The sequence below is a fragment of the Balearica regulorum genome, chromosome 19 (assembly GCF_011004875.1).
Source record: "Balearica regulorum gibbericeps isolate bBalReg1 chromosome 19, bBalReg1.pri, whole genome shotgun sequence".
NCBI classification, from domain to species: domain Eukaryota; kingdom Metazoa; phylum Chordata; class Aves; order Gruiformes; family Gruidae; genus Balearica; species Balearica regulorum.
The window spans coordinates 6935643-6958309 of NC_046202.1; the positions used below are offsets into that span (position 1 = coordinate 6935643).

The 22667-nt window shown below is 44.8% G+C and overlaps 2 protein-coding genes, 1 long non-coding RNA gene and 2 other non-coding genes across 5 annotated transcripts; 1 reads left to right on the top strand and 4 right to left on the bottom strand.

Moving 5' to 3' along the window:
- Window positions 1–564: 564 nt before the first annotated feature.
- SUMF2 (sulfatase modifying factor 2) lies at window positions 565–5689 on the bottom strand. Its single transcript, XM_010297954.2, has 9 exons — window positions 5537–5689; window positions 4983–5139; window positions 3987–4101; window positions 3356–3400; window positions 2996–3146; window positions 2390–2445; window positions 1859–1943; window positions 1140–1305; window positions 565–787 (listed from the first exon to the last, which is right to left on the bottom strand). Exons 1-9 carry the CDS (start codon window positions 5601–5603, stop codon window positions 682–684), a joined length of 948 nt encoding a protein of 315 aa, XP_010296256.2. The 5' UTR covers window positions 5604–5689; the 3' UTR covers window positions 565–681.
- An 845-nt stretch (window positions 5690–6534) lies between these two features.
- On the bottom strand, window positions 6535–14016 carry CCT6A (chaperonin containing TCP1 subunit 6A). The gene is made up of 14 exons (XM_075771711.1): window positions 13819–14016; window positions 13470–13533; window positions 11891–12025; window positions 11102–11275; window positions 10838–10941; window positions 10049–10159; window positions 9390–9549; window positions 9044–9126; window positions 8532–8628; window positions 7973–8120; window positions 7658–7791; window positions 7442–7544; window positions 7068–7140; window positions 6535–6886 (listed from the first exon to the last, which is right to left on the bottom strand). The coding sequence occupies exons 1-14, from the start codon at window positions 13950–13952 to the stop codon at window positions 6814–6816; spliced, it is 1593 nt and encodes a 530-aa protein (XP_075627826.1). The 5' UTR covers window positions 13953–14016; the 3' UTR covers window positions 6535–6813.
- LOC142604595 (small nucleolar RNA SNORA15) lies at window positions 10305–10440 on the bottom strand. The gene has a single exon (XR_012838449.1). It is a non-coding gene; the product is annotated as a small nucleolar RNA SNORA15 (small nucleolar RNA).
- On the bottom strand, window positions 11408–11539 carry LOC142604596 (small nucleolar RNA SNORA22). Its single transcript, XR_012838450.1, has one exon. It is a non-coding gene; the product is annotated as a small nucleolar RNA SNORA22 (small nucleolar RNA).
- Window positions 13467–18331, top strand: LOC142604560 (uncharacterized). Its single transcript, XR_012838427.1, has 3 exons — window positions 13467–13553; window positions 17779–17907; window positions 18221–18331. It is a non-coding gene; the product is annotated as an uncharacterized LOC142604560 (long non-coding RNA).
- Window positions 18332–22667: the final 4336 nt, after the last annotated feature.

Here is a 22667-nt window from a genome sequence, read left to right on the forward strand (position 1 = left end):
GAGCAGTGCCCGGGGGGGTGTCCTTGCCCACCTGTGTGCTTGGGGCTTTGGTGGCAGAGCTTGTGTGCAGCCGGTTCGTAGCTCTTGTGCTGGCTAGAACACCCAGGAGAGGTGGGTCAGTGGTTTGTGTCATTTGTGCCCTTAGAAATGAGAGCACACGAGGTTTAGACACCGTTTAAGGGCCAATAAAGGCACCTTGTTTCACTTCTGGGAAGGCTCGGAGGCTGGTACGAAGCTGGGATTTCCCAAGAAGATGGGGAGTGATGTACGTGTCCCCGTTCCAGGGACGTGCCGCCATCGCTCCCCCTGCAGCCGCCCCTCCTGGCAGCCCCATGCCGGTGGTCACGGGGGGGGGGGGGCTGTGGGTGTTCGCTTGCTCCAGCTGGGGCTGGAGGTCAGAGCAGCTCTGACCCAGTGTCGTCCCCACCCCCCTCTGCTTATTTAAAAGAGACACCAAGAGGAGAGCTGTAATATCTCCTACACCCAGAGGACATTAAAGACAAGCCGCCCTGCCTGCCATTCCCAATCACTGCTCCTGCCCGAGCATCCCAGTGCAGAAAGGAGTTTTAGCTGAAAGTATTTATTTCTCATTTTTAAAACTGTCCTGATGAAAGTGACTGCTGGGGGTTACTGTTCATCTCCACAGGAGAAAATGCCTTCAGGTCTTCCTGAGCAACCTTTTCAGAGCTCGGGTTTGGTCCGGCTTTTCTTGGCCGTAACGTGCGGGATGTCGGCAGCGCAGCGGAAGCTGAGGTTGTCAGAGGCTGAGTCTGGCGTGTTCCCCATTCTCATGGGGAAAAAAGAGACCCAAAGTTAGGGATCCTTCCTAGTTAACATTTACATCCTTTAATGTGACCCTCTATAACAGACCAGAAACATCTTCCACTTCCCTTGAATAACTTCAAGAAAAAGCACTTAATTCTACATACTTGATGGAAAATACGTATTATTTGAGAAGCAATTAGGAACACATTTATAGCAAGAAAATTTTTAGCAGTGTTTGTAGTATATTTTCCTAACTGCTTCTCAGAAAAATTGAGTAGGAACAGACAAATGTCTTAAAATAAATCCTCTTTCCAAATAAAGCCAAGTCAGAAGAAATCACTGTGAAACAGTGCCTGAGCACTGCCCAAACCTACCTGGTAGTAACACGAGCTTTATGATTTGCAGACCCATCTGCAGTGTCAATCCACGAGGCACCTCTCAGGACCCGCATGTTCTGAGCACGCTGCCTCGATGAGAGCCCCGGAGTCAGATACTCGGACGCGGTCCACTCCCAGGTGTTTCCCAGCAGGTCGAAGAGCCCTGAGACACGGATGGTTTTGCATCAGGATTATTAGAGCACATTTGCAAGGGCTGCAAAAGCACTTTGGTGTACAGGAGGGGGGGTGCAACATTGAAAGCATCACTGCAAGAGTGTGGTTTAATGGTGCGACTGGGAACCAGAAGCTCTTTACTGTATTGCAAACTGGTCCCTGTTTACAACTCAACCTTCAACAAATTTCTCATTTAAATGTGTCTCATTGTTTCCCACCTGCGTGCGGGCATGACATCTGCTGCCCTCAAAACAACACACTTGGGATTTTCAGGTAAATCACATGGAAGTGCAAAATAACTGACTGCTAATTAAAAGCAGGGGACGGTTGGGTGCATTGAAGTGCACTAGGTGTGCGTCAGCCAACTTCAGTAACAACCATCAGTGTTTTTGCTGGGCTTGGTAATTCTATCAAGATGCTGATGTGATCCTATGTCATATCTGAAACCTTGCTACAATGACAGGATTTTATAGTTAGTGTTGAACGGATATGAGAGAGCAGATGCCATCCCCAAAACCAGGGTGGGGGTGTCTGCTCCATACCGTAGTTGTTCTGAGGAGGGAACGCTGCCACTGGTGAGACGCCATGATAACCGTCTTCTGCCGTGTCGACCCTAGGGAAATCACCCTGTAGGAAGAAAGATTGCTCCCAGTAAAGACCCACCGAGGAGATGACATGAAGTCCTTCTCTTCATGGGACTGTGTTACACTTAAATAATGGAAATAACTCTCCATTGCAAATTAACTCTATGCAGTGTTTCTGGCCAAGAGAGGAGATCAACCATCTAAAGTTCTCCCAAGACATCCTCCTTTTCAAACAAATTTATGTATGTAGTTTTGGTTATGTATGAATTTTTGGAAGCACTGAAATCCTGGTTTCCCAGGGAAGCTGGGCTGAATTTGCTCCCTCTAAGGGTATTTCAGCCCACCAGGAGATGAATCTTGGTACCTTACAGGTAAGTCTGCATTACTTCCCAGGACCACGCAGCCTGCTCAGCAGCCACACACGCTCTGGTCAAGTTAAAACACCATCAGAAGAGCTCAGCATAGATGGGATGATTTTTAGGAACCTACCTGCCACAGATTTGTACGGTTCGGCTGAAATTTGTTTCCCCAGGGGTACACCCTTTCTGCCAAAGAGGAAAAGACACCCATCACGCCTGTGTCACTCCAGCCTCTGCATTTGCCTATTTTTAACCAGGCTTTTATGACTGTCCTTTCTGCTCAGCTTGGGACAGCGAGAGGGCTTACATGAACGGGGCTGGTTGGTCTAATCCCTACAGACACTGCCAAGGAGCCGAGGAGAGACGGGAATCAGCAACAGCTTCCTATTTACAAACCGTCACTTGCACCAGGGAGTCCCACGGTCCCCCCAGCTGCTTTATGCCACCATCAATGGGTGCGGGCAGGTGGGTCCCTCCTTGCCCCAAACCCAAGAAATGGTATTTTTAGCTGGCAGAAGTGCTTTCTTTAGCAAGATAGATTAAAAACATAGACAAGCCATTACTTCTTCTGATATTATGATTATGATTATTATTATTTCAACTCCCAGGCCAAAAGAGGTGGTTCAGCCCCCCAGATTAATCTCTGAAAACATCCCTGGATAGAGGTTTGGATCTGGCAGAACTAACATTACTTGATGCCTCGGTTTGGAAAAAGGGCAGAGCTTGTGGTACGTACGCTCCAGTCCTCCCCTGGCAGCAAATTCCCACTCCTCCTCTGCCAGGAGCCTCTTCCCTTTCCAGGCGCAGAACGCCTGCGCGTCGTTCCAACTCACGTGCAGCACCGGGTAATCCAGCCTGTCCTTTATGCTGGAGCCAGGACCTGAGGGCTGGGAAGAATTGCATCAAACAGATTTTAATCTATTTTATAAACTTTTCAATTAAAAAGGGAATAAAGGACAGAACAGACCAAGGCAGGGAATGTGCAGCAACCAGAGATGCTTTTTTTCACCATTTTTGGTCAATAAGGTTCAGCACACAGTAACACGCACACATTCCCAGCATGGCAAGGACTCACCGCACCGTGTTTTTCACCCACCTGTCGCCAAAAAGCCTTCTCGATGGGCAGCCACCAAGGGGCAGACTGGGAAAAGAAATGACACCAGATTAAAGCTGAACTGGTGACATCCCCCCAGTCACCATCATCCTACAGCAGTGTGTGTGAAGACGAGCACTGGAAATGGTTAAACACTGCATTTTGAGCTGGGTTATCACAGGCATTTTGATTGTGCTTTCCAACAGAGTAAAGCCGTCTGCTTTTAAAAGTGAAAATAGATCAAGAGGCCCATACTGGTTAGTTTTTCTATTTTAAGGATTGATCAATAAAGTACTTTGAAACGTGCTTTGCTCTCTCCCAGCTCACTGAAGCATCTCTTGAGTCCTGTCGGACAGTATTTGGAGAGCATGTAAACAGAGGAGCGCCATAATCAACCCAGCTCAACACTGCTGTTAGTTTCAAAAGCAAAACAACCCAAGACTAAAGAAAAACCACTGAGAATGGCCAGACTTGGCACTGAGAGGTAGCTGAACTCAGCAGAAAAGCAATACCAGCAAGGGTGTCCCCTCCTGTTTTGTTATTTTTTTTACTTAAAAAAAAAAAAAAGGTCAGACAGGGATGTGACCTCTCCATCATCATCAATGAAACTCATCCCCTTGTGATTTAGATTTACCTCCAATTTTTGGGTGACTTTTTTTTTCAGCTCTTCCGATACGAAATCCTCAAAGACAAAGCTCCAGCCAAATGCTTCTGCTTCTGTTTTGTATTTCTTTTCTCTAACAAACTCCCTGGCATAAATACAACACACTCAGGCATCTGGGTAAGAGTTCTTCAAGAGCCACACCACCAAATACAGCGATCTGCACACGCAACAAGTTCAGAGCAAGGCAAAATGTACATGACCTACAGACACCCCATCTGCAGAGAGTCCCAGCTCCTCCCCAGAACAGCTCCAGTTGGTTTGGTACGGATTTAAGAGATAAAACAGTCCAATTTCACAGATCTGGTTTTATGTTATTTACACAGGTAAACTCATCCTGCACCCTGGTCTTCCATAACATATAACAACTGCACAGATGAAAAATCCCTTAAAGCCACTAAAGCCAAAAGCTCCTGTTAGTTAAATGTCCCCAAAATGCAACAAATGTCACACGCTGCTGAATAATCTCACCCTGCTTCTGTCCCATTTGTTTCCCCATTGCCTAAGTTACAGTAATTGCCATTACTGTATGTTACTGGTGTGTGGAAGCGACAGGTCTTTTTAACCAACAAGGGCTCAGCCAGGCAAATAAAGGCATTTTCCCCAGTGTATTTATTAGTGCTCTGTACAAGGGCTTCTATAAAATACATGGAGGAGCAGTCCTGTATCTACAAATGGAAACTGAACCTATAGGAACCTGAAATCTGAAGGAGTACAGCCCTATTAGTAGGGGAGAGAAAGAAAAAGGGAAAGGGAAAAGGGAGCATGTTTGCAAGCTACACTGGTAAGATGCTTCAGCTTGCACCCACAGAGGTGATTTATTACTGACAGACACGGTTTTTGTTCTAACAAAAGTGCCAGCAGCACCCAAGCATTGGATTTCAGACCCCGAAATTTCCTGCACCCCCCCACAGCTGCCTGAGCTGCTGAGACCCTGCGAGCCGAGCAGACCCAAACCTTCACTCTTACCTGAAATCCCTGTTTGTGACGGGATATTTGTCGACAGCAAACGGCTTCACCGTCACCTCCCTGATGGGCCCCTCTTCATTCATCTTCTCCAGGGAACTGGATCCCATCTGAAACTTCCCACCAGGCAGCTGCACCATGTTTTCATCCCGTCCAAATGCTAAAAGTGAAGAAATACAGTATGAGAACTTTCATTTTTAAACATGACAGCTGAAGACAGCAGGGATTATTTGCCAGAAAGTCACTTTAATGGAGATAGGGTGCAATATAGTAAGTAACTATGATTAGCATTTGTATAGGTCTGCATTTTATTGATAACAAGCTTAAAAGATTTTAAAATCACATTTTCAGCATCTCTTTTGGGAAAGAAACGGCTCCAATCAAATGCAATCGACAAGGCAGCTCCTTTAAATTAACCATTTGCTGCAATTAGAAGAAAGGGAACCCGTACAGGGGGAAACAAAGTGATTTTTTTTTTTTTTTTTTTTTTTTACAGCTTCCCTGCAACAAGCCACGGCAGAAGGACCGGCAAAAGCCGCTCCAGCTCAGGTGCTCACCCCGCAGAGCAGCACCCAGCACCCAGCAGCACCCCAGCAGCACCCACGGCCTTTCCCAGGGAGCCATGCCCGGCAGTGACTGGGCCTGCGGGAACAGAAAAGCCAAATAAATCACCGGTGGAACCGTAGGGCTTTGACCCAGAAGTGCTGCAGGCTTGGGGAAGTGTTTCCGGGCCCTTCTCCACACCAGGCACGCCTCCACGCGTGGGCGGCACGGCCATGTACCGCGCCTGCAGCACCACACGTGGGGTTTAGGATTACGGAGCAGACGGTTTGGTTTTGTAGGAAAAGGGAGACATTCGTAACACGGCCGCTACACCTAAGGATTGAAAAGCATTTTGTCTCTGCACATGAAAATCCTCCTGGCAACCGGGGCCACCAGAACCAGCCCCCCCTTGAGGCATGCAAGGTTTCACATGCAAAACAGGTTTTTTTCTGGGTGTGGGTTTTTTTTTTTAAAAAAAAGGTTGCTGTTCTAGCCGACTGTGACTAAGGCAAGCAAGCCTGTCTGTTAACAAAGCACAACTACGATTAGGGATAAACCTTTAAGACCGCTGGACCCCTGTTCCTCACCCCTAGCCTTGATGTAAAATGCAGTTCATACTACATCTGGTATAGCACTGGCTGTCCATACTGTAATACAGGAGAAACAGCATTAAAAAAATCTACCAGTCTGTTATGACACGGATACCACCACACAACAGCTTTTTCAACACACACTTCAAGCCATTGTGGAGTACGTTAACTCAGTTTTATCTAACAAAACTGAAGTGACTGGCTTAATGCAGCTTTATGAGCGACTGAAGTTCCAGGGCTGAAGCCGCATCACTCCAGCAGCAGCCTTGAGTATTTCACAGCCCCCAAGAGCAGGACTGTGACACGGCAATATCGGAATAGATAACGAGCTGGGAACCAGAACTGCAACTGAAGGCTGTAAGCAAAGCACTCGGACCTTGGCCCAAGGAACGTGAAGTTTTAAATAACCGACACACACAGAGCACAGAACAGAACAGTTTATTGGGTAAAAAGTAAAGCAACTTCAGTCATACACATCAGTGAAATTAAAAATAAATAACTGATTTTTAGAGCCAAATATATGGATAGTTGCTAATATTTTGAGTGGCCATGTTTACCAAAGAGGGGCTGCTTGTTACAGCAGAGTAATTTCTGTTGCTGGGAAAATCCACCACGGCTAAGAGCGCCTCCGGGGGGATTTCTTAAAGACATTCCATGGTGCTCTACGGGAGCTGACCACTGCCGACAACAGCAGATCCAGCTCAGCCTTTAAGGGAGGACATTCCAGCTCGCATAATTTCATCCACCAAGAGAATGTTGCTGGCGATCACCGTGCTACAAATATTAAATAAATATTGTTAGAATATCCATTTTGACATAGCTCAAAGACGACTCAGCTTCATTTCTGCCTTTCAAGACAGCTTCTTCTACATGGATCTCTTGATTCTGTATTACTCTATCTATCCAAACGATCAAACACTCGTTGTTAGTTAAAGTGAAAATAACTAACATTTACCATGAATGGAGCAGTTGCTTTTTGACATTATAATTATCCCAGATTCCAGCTGCTGCAGCTACCATCGGCTCACCTGCAAAAGTAGTAAAACAGTCTTTAAATTCAAAGTAAGACTTTCTGCTAAAACCTGGTATTACATCCAACAGTGTTACTGTGTGCTTTATCTTCACAAAAAAAACTTTGAACAGAATGCACTTAAGTACTGTGGCATGCCAAAGCTGACTGCAGCAACAGGACATCTACCAAGGCATTCTGCAAAACTTTTTATGAAAAAGGTACAGCTTTCTGCATTCACAGCAACTTTATTCTTCATGGAGCTGAGCCCTGACCATTTCTTACTAGGGCATCATCCCACTCTTTTACAAAGCCCTTACCAGTGTTCAGATCAACTCCGGTGAGTTGCCCCGATTCTGCGTGCTCTGTCTGAACCTTCACTAGTGTTTCCTGGGGATCGTAACCAGAGTTCTGAGCGAGAACCTTTGAAAGAACAGAGACATTATTTCACATTGTTCATTAAAAGAGACCTCCAGCAGAAAAAGCAATGGGTCTTAGCATGCTTTAAAGCCACTTTATTCAGGAGTCCCTTATACCTTCGGAATGATGAGCAGAGCATCAGCAAAAGCCTGAACTCCAAGCTGGGCTCTTCCTTTTACATTAGGTTTATGCTTAACAAGAGCATTAGCTACTGCCACTTCTAGTGCACCTGCTCCTGGAACCACACATCCTGCAAGGGAAAACAACATTGAGACTTCACAAGAAGCACCTATTCAGATTTCAACAGTTCATTTTTGGTGTAGTTTGTTCTCTTCCCTCATCCTTAAAGAGACGGTCTATAAAAAAAATTCACTCATTTTGAGGTGAGTTTCAACAGAAGATCCTTAGCATCGCTCAGAGTGGAGACTTACCATCCTCAATAGCGTTTTTAACAGCACGCAGACCATCTCTTACTGCATCCTTGATTTGAGTGAGCGTGTGCTTATTCGGTCCCCTGATCAACAGGGTAACAGAGCGGGGGTTGTCACATTTCTCAATAAAGGTGTATTTCTCTTCACCCTGTAAAAACAGGGTTATGTGTTCATATCATGCATTTACTTAATCAACATGTACATGTAATAAAAAAAAAATTTGAACAGACACCTTCAGATTCAGTTCTGCACTAACAGCGCTTCAGTAAGTGATGAGAAGTAGTAGAAACGTATTTCTGTTTTCTCAGTTTTACAGATATTAAAAGCACAGCACGGAAATAACAGGAAAATACACTATGACAAGAGCAATATCCAGGTAGATGTTCGCATACAAGCGGACACTGGGATGTGCAAGGCCACCAGCCTTTATTCATGTTCCACTATAGCTCTTAAAACAGTTAAGAAAAATCCACGCATGGACATACCAAGACAAAAGAAAAGCTGGCATCAAGTGAGGCACATTTAACCTGCCTTCAGCTGAAAGCTCAGTTGTACTTACCAGTGTATACTCATAGACAAGCCCTGCATGTCCCAGGCAGTCAGGAGTGAGATCCTCCACAGAGTTCATGGCAGTGCCACCACATGCAAGGGTCAGTCTGAGAGAAAATACGTGCAGCTTAGTACTTACTTTATATTAAGTAAAATCTGAAGTCGCTAACATAACAACAGTATCTCAGCACACAGAACACCACATGTCATAGGCTTGGAACAGTTTGCTTCTGTTCATGAAAGAGCTATTCACAAAAAAAAAAAGCTTGTTGAATTAAGTCTCCTCTACAGGTGTGTACATTTGAAGCATACGGATAGCTCACATTCCTGCATCACCCTGCGTGTGGAACTGACATTGCTATGGTTTGTACAAGCCACCCCGAGTTACACCAGTAAGAGCTGGACAGACAGAACTGGACTTTTTAGTGCAAGTCCTTAAAGGTGGATTCAAGCTAGACTTGACTCATTCTTGATGTTTGGAAGAGCGAGGTATTTTAGTCCCTCCTCTCCCCAGGAACTCACCTTTCCATGTTCCTCCTTTTAGCTCTCCGCAAAGCAACTATTCCTTCTTTTGCTAGTGCATCCAAGGAAAACGGGTCAATTCCCTAGAAACAAACAAAGTGACCATCAGGATAAAGAAAAAGCTAAAACCACCCTCTCTCAGCCTGACACTAATGAGTAAATTCTTTCTCAGGGCTCAAAGAAGATCTCAAGTAGGAACTGTATGCATATTTTCAAAAGCACATCAGCCTAAATTCAGCTATTTTTATCTGAAGAACTGTACAAAAGGAGTCAAACAGCACACAGCTTGCCAAGAAAGCCAACACTTCAAATTTATTTTTCTAGTTGGTTATACCCTTCATCTCACCTTCTGGTTGATCACAACAAATCCTTTATCTGAATCACCACAGACTCTTCTTTTCAAGTCTATTATTTTGTTCACTCTGTCTTCAATGAACTTTCTTTCTGCTTTCACTAGCTTCTCTCTCTCTTCTGCACTTTTATAGAAGAATCCAGAGCTCACCTCTCTGAAGGAGAAAAAACAACAAAAAAACAGTAAGACAACTATCCTCTGTGCTGTAGAAATAAACTTCAGCTACATTCTAAAAATTTAAAAAAAAAAAAAAAATCAAACCAAACCAGAAACCTCCCCAAACCCAGCATGCAACACATAGCTGTTCCTGCTTTCTAGTTCAGAGCTTCTCCATTTGAAACCAAGTGATCGTTTAAGTATATTTACGTTTGCTCTAGAATATGAAATTATGCCCAAGAAAGGAAGGACTTCCAGCCTTTCTTCAATAAAAACCACACAGCTCTGCCGTTCAAAGACATTTTCACAGCCATCAGCTTCCCTTTTCCAAAAAAGGACTGCAAAGGGAACATCACCTCTTCCATTCCGCTTCTACACTACCTGCCTCACTCTAGAGGAGTATGCAGTCCTTTCAGTTCTTATTTAAGCACACCTTAAATACAAGTCTTTTAAGACGGGAGCATTTTCTGCTCCTCACCTTGTTGTTGTGCACTTACGTTTTCTCATATTCTAGAGATACATTGCAAGTAAGAACATAAGCATCTTCCACTCTTTTCTTCATGTCAGGGTGACGAGCACCATGATCCAAAACCAGCCCCCTAATCAGCCTGTAAGAATAAAAAGGATTTTGTGTGTCAACATACACATGCAGAAGATACGCACTTCATGGAAGTGTGAACTACTCAGAGAACTGACAGTGCAACTGTCAAACACAAACTCCCTGTGCACTTGTGTCGCGAGTAAAGAAGGATCGTGTATCCCACTTCCAAAGGCATGGCCCTTCTCATATAAAAAGCATGCCAATCAGAGTGTGAAAAAGGAATTTATTCTGGCATAGTGTCTGACTGCATTAGCTACTGAGGAAAGCTAGTGCAGAATTCATCCATGCCACTGAGGTAAATAGAAGAGCCTATGGAATATCCAACTAGATGACTACAATCCAGTTTCCATTTATTGAATGCTATTTTGTACTCATAAAGAACAGATACAAGCCTAAAGCATAATCAAGCCACAGACACTAAGAAAAAGTCTAAGCCAGTGTTACTCTGCAATTAAAAAAAATTTCTTGTCAGGGAATCAAGTTCAGTGAATGGCGAACTTCTGCTGTCTAGGTAATTTATGGCCAAAATTGGTATTTCTGCCTTTTTTTCACCTCCTCCCCAATGACTTTTCCAGTGGTAGCTTTAAGACACACAAGTTCTTCTAAAAAGAAAATAAAAAAAATCCCAGGCTACTCAGATGTCAGGACATCATTAAACTGAAGCTCAAGCATACTCATTACTTACGTTGTGTCAGTTTCTGATTTGTGCTTCATCTCCATAATCTCTACCATGTGGAGGTCAATAGGCTCATCTGGTTTTCTGACTGTCAAAACAGAATCTACTACAGCCTGGAATAGAGGAGAGGGGAAAAAAGCCCCAAAAGGACCATTAGTCTTCCAAAGTGCAAGGTCCTATCTTTCCAAGCACCCTTCATTCAAGTAATAATCACAGTAGTTTAGAACCTGGATCTCTTCACACAAAACAAGGCACAAGGGTAAGTACACTTACCTCTGTTAGGATGTCAGCAAGCTCGGTGTGAACTTTAGTACGGAGGGATGTTCTGGCAACATCTATAAGGGTCTCCCTGTCCATTTCCTTGGTTACTTTGACCTGCTCCAAAACTTCAAGTGCTTTTTCCTTTGCAATCTCAAATCCTTCTGCTACTATTCTAGGGTGCAAACCCTAATGCAAGAAAAGAAGGAAAATCATTAGGCAACAGAAGACAAAGTGGTACTTCTTCACCAGTGGAACCTGTGGTTTCAACACTCCATATAATGTCAAAACATAGGGAATACACATGCTACAAAGACAAGAAAATGTACTGTCCTTCTGAATACATATAAAAGGAATGCAAATCCTTCCAATGCAGAGGAAAAGTACAGATTACTCTAGCACAGAATTAAAACCAAGGGAACTACAAAGCACACTTGGGTGTTCACTGTGCAGTATGAATGCCTATTCTGTAACTTATACCATCCAAAATACCCAATATCAGGGAGGATCTCCTTGTTAGCATACAAGTAAAAGAAGGGTTTTCACTCACACAAAACAGACAGTAGTAGTAGCAGGTATCAGACAAAACCTTCTTAAAAGCTACAGTATCCACAATAAGACTTGTTCAAAATCAAAACAGCTTAAGTCCTCCATTTACAAGTTCTGTGACGCACTCATTTTAAGCAGAAACATTCATTTTCATGTTTGTCTTATAAGCATTAATCATTAAATGCAAAACAAGTTGAGTGGTCTCAGATGAAGCTTTTAACTCGTCCACCTACGGAAGAAATACTGCATACGTACCTCAGAAATATAGAGGTCTGCCTGCTTTAGAAGTTCTCCTATGATCAAGACATTTGATGTGGTACCATCTCCAGTGATGTCATCTTGTGCTGTTGCTACTTTTGCTATCAAGGAGGCTGTGGGGTGTTGTATTTGCTAAACAGAAATAAGCTGAGCAGTAAGTCCTACTGCACTAGTACAGGAAGCAAGCAATCTGAAATCAGCTAAACAAAATATTTAAGGACTACCTGATGTTTTCATGATTCATGTCAATTCAGCAGTGTTCAACAAATAACACCAATTAACTTTGACAGTAAGATGACTGAATTAATCCATGTAATACTATTTCACCCCTCAGATTATGCATCTATACACAAAAATGTTGAGTGCTAAAAGCCAAACTAGTCCTCAACTCAGGCTTGATAAAGCCCTTTTCTCCTTTAGGCAAAGGATGCACCATCACAACTAGGCTCTTGCTGGCACTAAGACCAGCATGTTTAGAGCAAATTTAGGAATCTCTGTGTGATCAGTGCTGTACATACCCTAACTGGTTTGCTATTCCTCTGGCAGTTTATTTTACTCATTCTTATGAAACTAAAGAACATTCAATTAGTTTGTTTCTTGCCACTTCCTCTGCCAAGTAGCATATCTGATGTTCCAGCTATGGCCATCGTGCCTGTCTGGCCAAACTTCACAACCACCACACATGGCCTTATTTTACTTACAAAAGTCAGTCTTTTAATTTAAGGAACACACACATCACTTAGCATCTCCAATGGCTGACTGAATATTTTAACATAGGTTGAAGCCTATGACCCTGCAGAACTATCCACATTTGAAAAGGCTGGTGCTTAGTAACTCCATTAAAGCAAGATCAAATCCAATGGGACCATTTATACTGTCGCTTAGCTTTGTACCATTCTTCTCTTCAAAGTACTACCTCTAGTGTAAAAGAACTGATTTCATATTTTTTTTTTTTCTGTCTGCCAGATCACCGCATATATTAACTTCAATAGTTTGCACTGAATTACAGTGGACAGCTAGTATGTAATGCTCCACACACATCGACAGGCCATATTGACCTCCAACCCAACAGCCACGGACTCAAGGGCCCACGGTGGGATGCTGCCATTCCTCATGTAACTTTCACCCCTACGTTGGGGAAACTGGGATACAAACCCAGATAGGAAAGCTATATTAGATGCATCCATCACTCATATTTAAACACTTTCCAAGCCAGCCACCCATGGTGAACTCTGCTGTCCTAGCCCTGCTCAAATGCAACAGAAGCATGCTTTCCATAAGCAAAGCAGAAGGCGACAAAAGTGCCACTATCATTATTTAAACAGCTCATCTTTCCTTTATAATTGCCAACTTAGCACACAAATTTCATTCAACGTCTACCAAGGTGCACTTCCTCCCAAAAGACATCTGCCCCTCAATGCACAGGGGTAAATACGACAGAAATGCAGGCCGGGGAAAGCAGGGCACGTGGCCTTCCCTCAGCCGCAGGTACTCAATACAAGCAGGATCCTGCCTAAGTCTCCCCCCACGGCTCCCCAAAGCTCCCAACCTCCCCCGCGGGCAAGAACCTCCTCACCATTTCCTGCAGCAGCACGTTGCCATCTTTGGTCAGCTTTATGTCTCCGGCCCCCGACACCAGCCTGCGGGCGACACGAAGCGGGTGAGCAGCCCCCGCGGCCCCGCCACACGTGCCCGGCCGAAGGCCCGCACCGCTCCCTCCCCATTCATTCAGCCCCACCCGGCCGGGCGGCCTCCGCCTTTGTTCCCCACCGCATGGCGGCGGGAGGAACGGCGTCCCGACCTCAGCCGAGCCTCCCCCCCACCCCTCTCCTCACGCTTCCCCTCAGGCCGTAACGGCCGCCCGCGCGGTGAGGCGCCTGCCCGCCCTCCAAACACCGACGGGAGGCGCGGGGGGGTTCCCTCACATCTTCATGGTGCCCTTGGGGCCCAGGTTTGTCCTCAGCACGTCCTGGAGCCCGCGGGCCGCGCTGATGTTCACCGCCAGCGCGGCCTGGGCACGGGCCACCTCTGCCTTGGGGTTGAGGGCCTTCACCGCCATGACCGCCGCTCCGCTCCGCGCTGGGCCAGGCCGGGCCGGGCGGGGCGGGGCGATCGGAGCGGCGCGGCGAGGGGCGGGGCGAGGGCAGGCCTCCCCTCCCTGCCCGCCCCTTCTAGAACACTCCGGGGCACGCGCGCGTCTATTGGCCGGCGGCCGATCCAGCCGCATTTCCATTGGCTGCGGCGCCCGTCGCTCCGTCGGCCCGCTCCCGCCTCGCCGCTCAGGCGCCGTTGGTCGGAAGGCGCTGGCGCGGGTGGAGGCGCGCGCGGTGGGTAACGGGGAGCGCGGCCCCTGAGGGGGAGCGGCTGGGGCCGGCCCTCGGCGTGGTCAGGCGATGCGTGTGTGAAGGAGGCCTTTGAACGGGCAGGGTCGCTCGGTCAGTAATCCCACCCACTCATGTGACAGACACCCCTGGCAGGTTCGTAGAACCGTGAGAATAATTAAACCCGGTGATTTAACATTAGATCGATAGACTTAATAGTTAAGCGGATCGGATTAATAATCAAAATGGTTCTCGGTAAAAATTCAGAGTTGAGGTTAATCAAAACTCGTCTTCCCTTAATAGAGAAGCTGCTGTGTGGGCCAACGAGGCCTGCACAGCCACCACAGCACAGCCCCGTGTGCCCAGGGCCTTCCCTGGGCCTGAACCCTTCACAAGGCATCGTAAGCACACGGGGACGATCTCTCCCAAGGCCATGCAGAGGTTTCCTGTGAGGCTTGTGGAAGAAATAGTGTTGAAGTCAAGGCAACCTTGATGGGTGCTGGAAGCCATTGGCCTGTGTGACCTATCAGGGCTCAGTCCTTGAGGCTGTAAAATACTTGTGCCTTACCAGCTTTGGGCTCCGAAATGGAGAACAATTGACAGTTTCCCTTGAGAGGACCTTGAGAAGAGAGCTCCTGTCATGGTTCCTTACACACTGCCAGCACAGATTGCACCAAATTTGGCTCCCACATTGCCCCATTTAGGCCTGTACCCCCAAACACCCATCTGCTACATCTGAGCAACTGGCAACATCAGGCATGACACAACCCTCTTGTTATTTCAAATCTTTCATAAGGAAGGTGCCCGCCCCCAGAATAATCATGGCCCCTGGCTGCAGAGGTGTGCCAGGGAGATCCAAGCCAAGCGGTTTTTGGTGTTTTCCGGAGGGCGCTAACCCCAGCAAACAGGGACAATTGGCCAGCATTTCGTAAGTATTTGGTACAGAGAAGACAGACAGCCTCCCCCAACACTCATCCACCAGGCGTGAGGATGGCACAGGGTAAATCTCCCTGTTCCATCCCACTTTTTGCAGCAGAGGTCGGGATCCAGCCCTGGATGCTGGGCTTCAGCAACTTACAGTAGTGGCGCTGAGCAGCAATGCAATGAGCTGAACGTGTTTGGTACAACTTTGTTGCACAGGCGTTTTGGGGGAGCTTGACTGAAACAAGAGTGAGTGTTAAGTGTCAGGGCAGACTCACCAGCCTCTCTGGCTTTGGCTGTAGGATATGGCACCTGCTGGGAATCTGCTCTGCCACTTTGGGTGAGGATCTCAGGTTTCCGGGCAAAACGCCATGCTGTGCAGAACTCCCATGCATGGCAAGTCAGTCTGACTGACTTGGGTCAGGAGGTCTGGAGGGGACAGCTGCTAATACGCTTGGGTTTCTGTTTTTTAAATGTTTTGGATTAAGTTGGTGTTGAACGTAATACACCACAAGTTTGGAGCACTTCTGTTTAGCTGAGCAGTGCATACGTCTTGTGAAATATTTTAATGCTGACTCTTTAGTATAGTGGCTGGGCTTTCTGTTCTGTTACTGTAATCATTAGAAATAAACATTAAACATTGCAAAATGCAGGAAACCACACTTAGCATTTTGATAATTGGCTCTGGAATTCTTCTGTTAATGTTTAGTCTTCACTTTCATTGGGATGCTACCGGCCTGCTGAAACCGTAACAAACCAAAACACGCCAACCCAGCCCCCAGAGGCTGCAGCGCTAATATTTGAGGTGCCTAGATGCAGTGCCTGGTTAAAACACCTGAATCCCCAGCTCTGCCCTGGATTCTATAGCCCCCAGGTCACAGACAAATATTTTGGTATTCTTGCTTCTCTGGTTTGTAAATTTTTTTTTTTTTTTTTTTTTGCCTTGATCCTCTCTCAGGGCTGTTCTCAGCAGAGGGCAGCCTTGTCAAACCCATACACATACCAGCAGGCACGTTGTATTTTATATTTTCCTTGTTGCTGTTCTATGACGTGCGTGGGTGATGTCCTGTGGAAAAGCAGGAATTATCCGTCCTAAATACCTGCAATGTGTGGGGCTGGCTACTGACAGCGATATGGCCATCCCCCAAGCAGGGGAATTATTACTGTAGGAAAACAAAGGAGTTGTTCTGGGAAAATTTAGTTTGAATTTTAGATGGAGTTTCTTTGGGGGGAAAAAAAAAAAGGAAACCCATTTTCAAAGATATTCTAGTCCTTCGTGTAGGTGGTGTCTGCTTTTTGTACAAATTGAGAGGTTTTGTAGTCACCTACAAGAGTTAGCTGCTGTGCTTGTGTTGATAGTCACACATCCACGTGAGTTGTGCTTTTCACTCTTTCTTAAAGCTTCCAGGCAGAACTCTTTGTGTTTCTTTGCTGGATCACATGTCTGAGGATAGTTATTTCATGGTATAGTAACATTTCTCATTAGCATTTTCCCTTAAATCCCCATTTTCCAGCATTTTTCAGACATCAGAACAAGCTTTTCTGCACTTTTCTTAGCTGTAGTTGTTGAACTGTTCTGCATATTTGTTTTTAATGCATAGTAAAAATACAGGGCAGATGCTTACTAGGCCTAAATTGTCCTTTGAAATTAATGGATTTACAACAAATTACACCAGATTAGAATCAAAATATTTAACTGAATTACAACCACAACATGTCTGTTAAACTAAGCCAAATAAATGGAATATCCTTCATGAAATATTCAGCAGGAATTCTCTTAGTCAAATCATGCACTGCTTATCTTGGCAAAAAACCCTCTGAGATTCTCGGTAAAAGCAGTTTTCTTTCATCTTCATCAAGACCTGTTTTCATTTAACCTTATTCACAGAAATGATTTCTAAATCTGTTTTAAAAACATACTGTCTTGCCACGATAAAACTAACAAACAGGACCAGACTGAACAGTGAACCATGGCACTGGTTTTGCAGCAAAGAGGCTTGGTACCAGCTTTTCCTGACACAAGAAGTTATTAATAGATGCTCATGTTGACAAATACTCGTGTACTGACAACTTCTGAAAAAACATAAAGGAAGACATGGGAGGAGAGACACAGAAGGCTATTGATTTTAATTAATGCAGGTAATTTTGAGGGGTAATACTGCCAGGATGGCAAAAGAGATCATGCATAGAATATTACTGGTGCACCCAGTGGTGCAGAACAGTTTTTCAAGACGGGCAGCAGTCATAAGACTCCTATCACAAGCGAATGAAAGAAGCTAAATCAGCTAAATCTGGCTTTCTTGACCTTGAACCAAACAACCAGCTTCACAGTTCTGGGTTGGCAGCCTCCCATTTCCTAACCAACATCCACAGTCAGGTCTAAGGGAAGCTCTTCTGTGGGATGCCAAAACACGAGCACAGACAGGTTTTGCAATTCTTCTGTTGCTTTTGACAACATTGCATTTGGGGAAACAAAACAGAGCCTTCTCATAAGCAGAAGTTTTAATTTTGCCTTCAAAGCTTTTGATGAATTCTGATGTGATTTTTTGTGTAACATCGCTCACTCTGATGCACCGAGTAACAGCTTAAGCCAAAATGCAATACTGCAATCTTAACCCACAAACCCGTTCATCTCATCCACAGTGAAAGAAAACAGTGTCGCTGCCTTGCCTCTGATTTCACACCAAGAGAAGCTCCGGACCGCTGCTTGTCCAAGCCCCTCCTCAGCTCTCGTCCCTTGCCCTCCCGCACTGACGCTCTGCATGGAGCGAGGTGAGTTTGCCAATACCCGTCTTGTTCTCCGTGCCTGTGGCACAGGCTGGCTGGCGGGCAAGCGAGCTCCCCATCATCTTGTGCAGGGTCTGCTCCCCGCCAAGCTGTGCCTACCCAAGCTGGGAGCGCCCCAAATTGGGCCCGAGCGGCTCCTCCCCCGACGTAGGCAAGGTTACACCTCTCTTCCCTACGCCTGTCAGTGAACAGCTGGACTTCTCTGGTTACATGTGTGCAACCGTTTAAAAAAAACATCTAGGCTGGCTTACTCAGCAGATTATAAAAGAGTGATTTACAAAATGCGGCTTTCTTCCAGATCAGCCCGTGCCGTTGTATTTATGTGACTGAAGGTCTCAGCTGATCCCTTCTTTTCTTGTGCAGCCAAGAGGTTTGCAGCAGCAGCAACAGCCACGGCCAGTACAATACTGTAAGTCACTGGGAACGTTTTTTTCTCTCAGTTTGGAAGGGGTTGGCGTTTGGCGTATCAGATCCATAACACTTACCATATTTTACTAGCACAGAAAATGAAGAGTATCTTCTGCTGGGGCTGTGACTGTGCTGCCCCGCAAGATGCAGCAACAGTGTGGTGCCTGTTTTATAACAGCAGCATGAATGAATGATGCAATCATGCAGGGGGGAAGCATCATCGTTTTGTCAGGACAGGCAAGAGGGGATTGGAGAGTTGGGAGGTGTATGTCAACATCCATCAGGTTCCCTCTACCCCTTTTCAACTACTTTTTAATTAAGCACTGCTGTTCAGATGTTAGCGTATAGCTGCAAACAGTTCATCTCTTAACTTGCATACAGGTTTGTATTGCTACCTTTAAAAACTGAACAGAAAACCAGGCAGTGTGAAGCAAGCTTAGTGAGGTTAAGGACTGAATCTTTCCATTCTCACACTGAAAACCACAGAAACTCACAATTATGGATGGATGGGTTGAACTTTTAAAGAGTAGTACTTGCAGATATAAGCAACAGTCTCAATTTGCTTACATATAACTAATCTGCCTAAATGTATCGCCTTTCCTCTAAAACTTTCAAAACATATTGCTAATACTGAGAATTAAACGTCAGCACAGAAAAGCTGTATCACTATCTTATTCCCATTTTACAGACATAGGACTAGAAACAATGCGGATTAAGTGGTTTGTTTAAACTAATCCCATGGAAACACTCCTGTGAACATTCTTACAAGCAGGACCAGTCCTGTAGCGGGAACAGGTTCTGAGAAAAATGTCAAGAACTATTTTCTCCAAATCCCTTACTCTAAGCAGCAGTTTTCCTGCAATGCAACAGAAACAGTTTAATGTGGTTGCCTTTCTGTTAATCTCACTGTGTGTTCAATGCAATGTTCTCCTGCTGCAGGAATGTATCTTGGAGTGTATCTCAGTGAAGTGCTCGCTCTCACCTTGTTAAATGGGAAAGCGAATCAGAATCAGAAACACCAGAAACTGTTTGCAAACTAGGATATTCCTGAGTGAGCTGTTAAAAAAGATATTTTAGGTAATATTTAATTAGGATTCACTTAACCTTCATTTTTTCACAGCAATAAATGTGAACATAATGCAAAGTAGCAGTGTGGCAGCACTTCTGAAAGCCAAAATATAAGTGTAGTCACAATGAGGATTTTGAGATCTTGTCAAGATCTCATCAAAATATACCAGCCCCAGAACACCTGGAGTTCCGAGTACCATTTACTTGTTCCTTTTGCATTACATGTAGCAGATACTGTGGATGTTTCAGCTTTTCACAGTGCGGCAAGTGCCCTTCTTTCAGGGGTCAGCAAACAGAAAAGATTTCAGTTGTTTTCCTTTGGCATGTGGCCTTACATAATTCCCGTGCTTGCTTCTGTGACTCCACCCTCTCTGTTACGAAACAGAACTATTTATTGTGGAAATGCCAGGGTTTTTTCCAAATGGCTTAATGAAGTACTTCATAGTCTGGAAGCAAGGACATCTCATGGGAATTCCACTTGTGATTTCCTTTTTCTCTGTCTTTTCTCAAGTTTCACCCTACCTCTCTCCATCACTCTTATGCCTTCTCTAGTCACTTTGCCCATTTCTTCTCTTCCCCCATTTTCTTCTTTTCAGCTTTTCCCCACAATATTTTATTATCAGACCTGCTGAAATGTTTGCTGTTTGGATGCTTTTCCAGCATGCAAATAATAGAATAGGAATAGATTACCTATATGAAATTCAGTGGCAGAAAGATCAGAGATTTTCCACCCATGTTTTTCATATGGAGACAGAACTCATTATTTGTGGGAATTTCCTTTTTCTTACCATCTCATTAAAACCTCAACTCATTTAAGCAATCAGATGCCCTGTATTTCTAGTAATTAATCTCTGCCAACTGTAGAGGCCTATACCACCCTGGAATAAAAAATTGCTGTTCCCTTACTACAGCTGTTAAAGATTTGTCCATAGAAAGGTTTTACACAGCTTCAATTTTGAAATTTTTGAAAAGAAGGGAAGGAGCAGAACCTCTCCTGCTTGTGTTTTCCCTTACTCCTTTTGCCCATTACTCAATCACTATTGATGAAAGCCTTGCCTTATGCTCTCATCTATGTTTTGGGCTGGGAAAATAATTCACAAGTTACTGAAATTGGCATGTTACCATTTGGAATGGCATTTGCCAGCCTCTGGAGCTGATGGTGACCCTTGGAGCTCTGCCAACAAGGGCAGAAGAACCTTATTTCACTCCAGCTGAACCACCTTTAACTCCTAAAATTTGCTTTTCCCACCAGCAAGACTCCCTGCAATAGCTGAAGCTTCCTTCATAGCTTCTCCTCTTTGCTCCTGTATGAGCTCCTCTACTTTACAGTCCATTACAAGTTCTCCTACATGTGCGATGATACATACATTAGCCAAAACCAGGTCTGCGTTTTCCAGGACTCAGTGCCCAGCTATAGGAGAAACTGGAAAGATTTTAGCAGGCCATAGGCCAAAGGAGATCAGGAACTACTAATGGCTTCTGCATTTCAAAACACAATTCTTGCATTCCAACTTGTCAGTTTTAGGCACTATAAACCACAGCTTGAAACTCTTTCGAAAGAGTTATTGCATGGAACAAAGAGAGGACAGGGTTAATTCTAACCATGGCTCCACAACTGATATTTGTAATTCTTCCTCTAACTTGTCTATTTGTCCATCAAAGTACAAAGTCCACCACAGCGGTGGTCTTGTCATTGTAAAGAGCATCCAGAAGGGAAAGGAGTGTGGGAAATGTGGATACCTGAGAGAAGGAAAAGTTAATGTCTCTTCCTTCCTGCTCCCCAAGTGTATTTCTAGTGATAACAATTTTCTCAGATCAAAGTTTTGAAGACATGTATCCAGAAATATATTTCAGGTTCTCACCAAGAAATCACATCATGGTGTGGCGTCCACACACAGTGACATTGCATCATAATATGGTAATGTTGCAGTGCAGCCTCAGGTTAGTGTGAGGCAATGTGATGGCTTTGCATAATAAGGAATCAGTGTTGGAACGTGACGCAAATATCATGCCACAGTGATGCAACAAGTTTGTCCAGTAGAGCAAATCTTTAAAATTGGCATCAAACCCATGGCTGAATTTTTGGTGGACTTAATAATTTCCAGTAGGCTGGAGTGGATGTTGTTTTTTTTTTAATTCCGCTGCACAAATATATCTAGCAAATGGCTGTCAAGGCCTGCCCTAAAGTCAAAGCCCTCCTGCTCAGAAAATCAAAATCTTCCACTGAAAATACAAACACAGCACTGTGGAGCCAATGTCAAGTCAAGGCTAATGCAAAGTAAACTTGGAATGCACGTGTCACTTGTCCACTCACTGCCAAGTCTTAGCTCAGAAACAGTCTCTGTCAGAGGGAAGTTTTTATGTCCATGGTCACTTAAGAGAGAGAGGTTTCTCTTACGTGCCGTGCTGATGGCGTATGACTATATTTCTTGTATGTACAGTGCAGTCTTTATAGAAAAATATAAAAAACCACGTGCTGTCTGCAGCAAATAATTCTTTAGTGATGCTTGTAAGGCTAGACCAGAGTTTTACAGTATGTCTGTGCACAGAGTAGCTCTGATGCACCAAGAGCTGAGGCCTATCAAACAATGGTTCAGTCCCTGTTTCTGCCTTTCTCAGAGGTGGAGCTTGTAAAAGCCCTTTTCTGGACCGTCTCCTCTTTACTGCCTACCCGCTCACCTTTGCTTTCTGGCACAGTGGGGAGGTTGAGCCCAGTCTCTGTCCTACCTTCCCACACCTAAACCGAATGCACAGAAATGTGGGCTGTGCGATACCTGCTTTCCCACTTACACCTGTGATGCAGATGAGCACTGAGGAAGCTACTGTGTCACCTTCCTGGCCTTGTGCAAAAGCCATGAACCCACTTTGGTTACTATAGTAACATGTTCACACCAAAAACCTCAATAGCTAGAATGACCCTCTAAAAGAGTAGTTTCGTGGCTGCCTTTGGAGACCTGTGCCTTTAACGTGACTTGCGCTCTCTGTTTCTTGGTATTTCATACCTGTTTGTTAAACAGAGATTATCTCTTACAAATATGGCTCTTAGCTGTTCACAATGGGTTTCACCCCTTAGGTTTGGTGGCTTCATTTATACAGACTTTTACCTTTCAATGAAGGACTGGAGTATTCTCTTTTATTCTATACACATGAACAGATAAAAGATGAGTGTGTGTTCTATACATTTTTTAAGTGATTATGGTAATTTTTCATAAAGCCTTTTGTATCTCAATATTCACCACATAGTTGCTAGTTGTGGGAATAAAACCAAA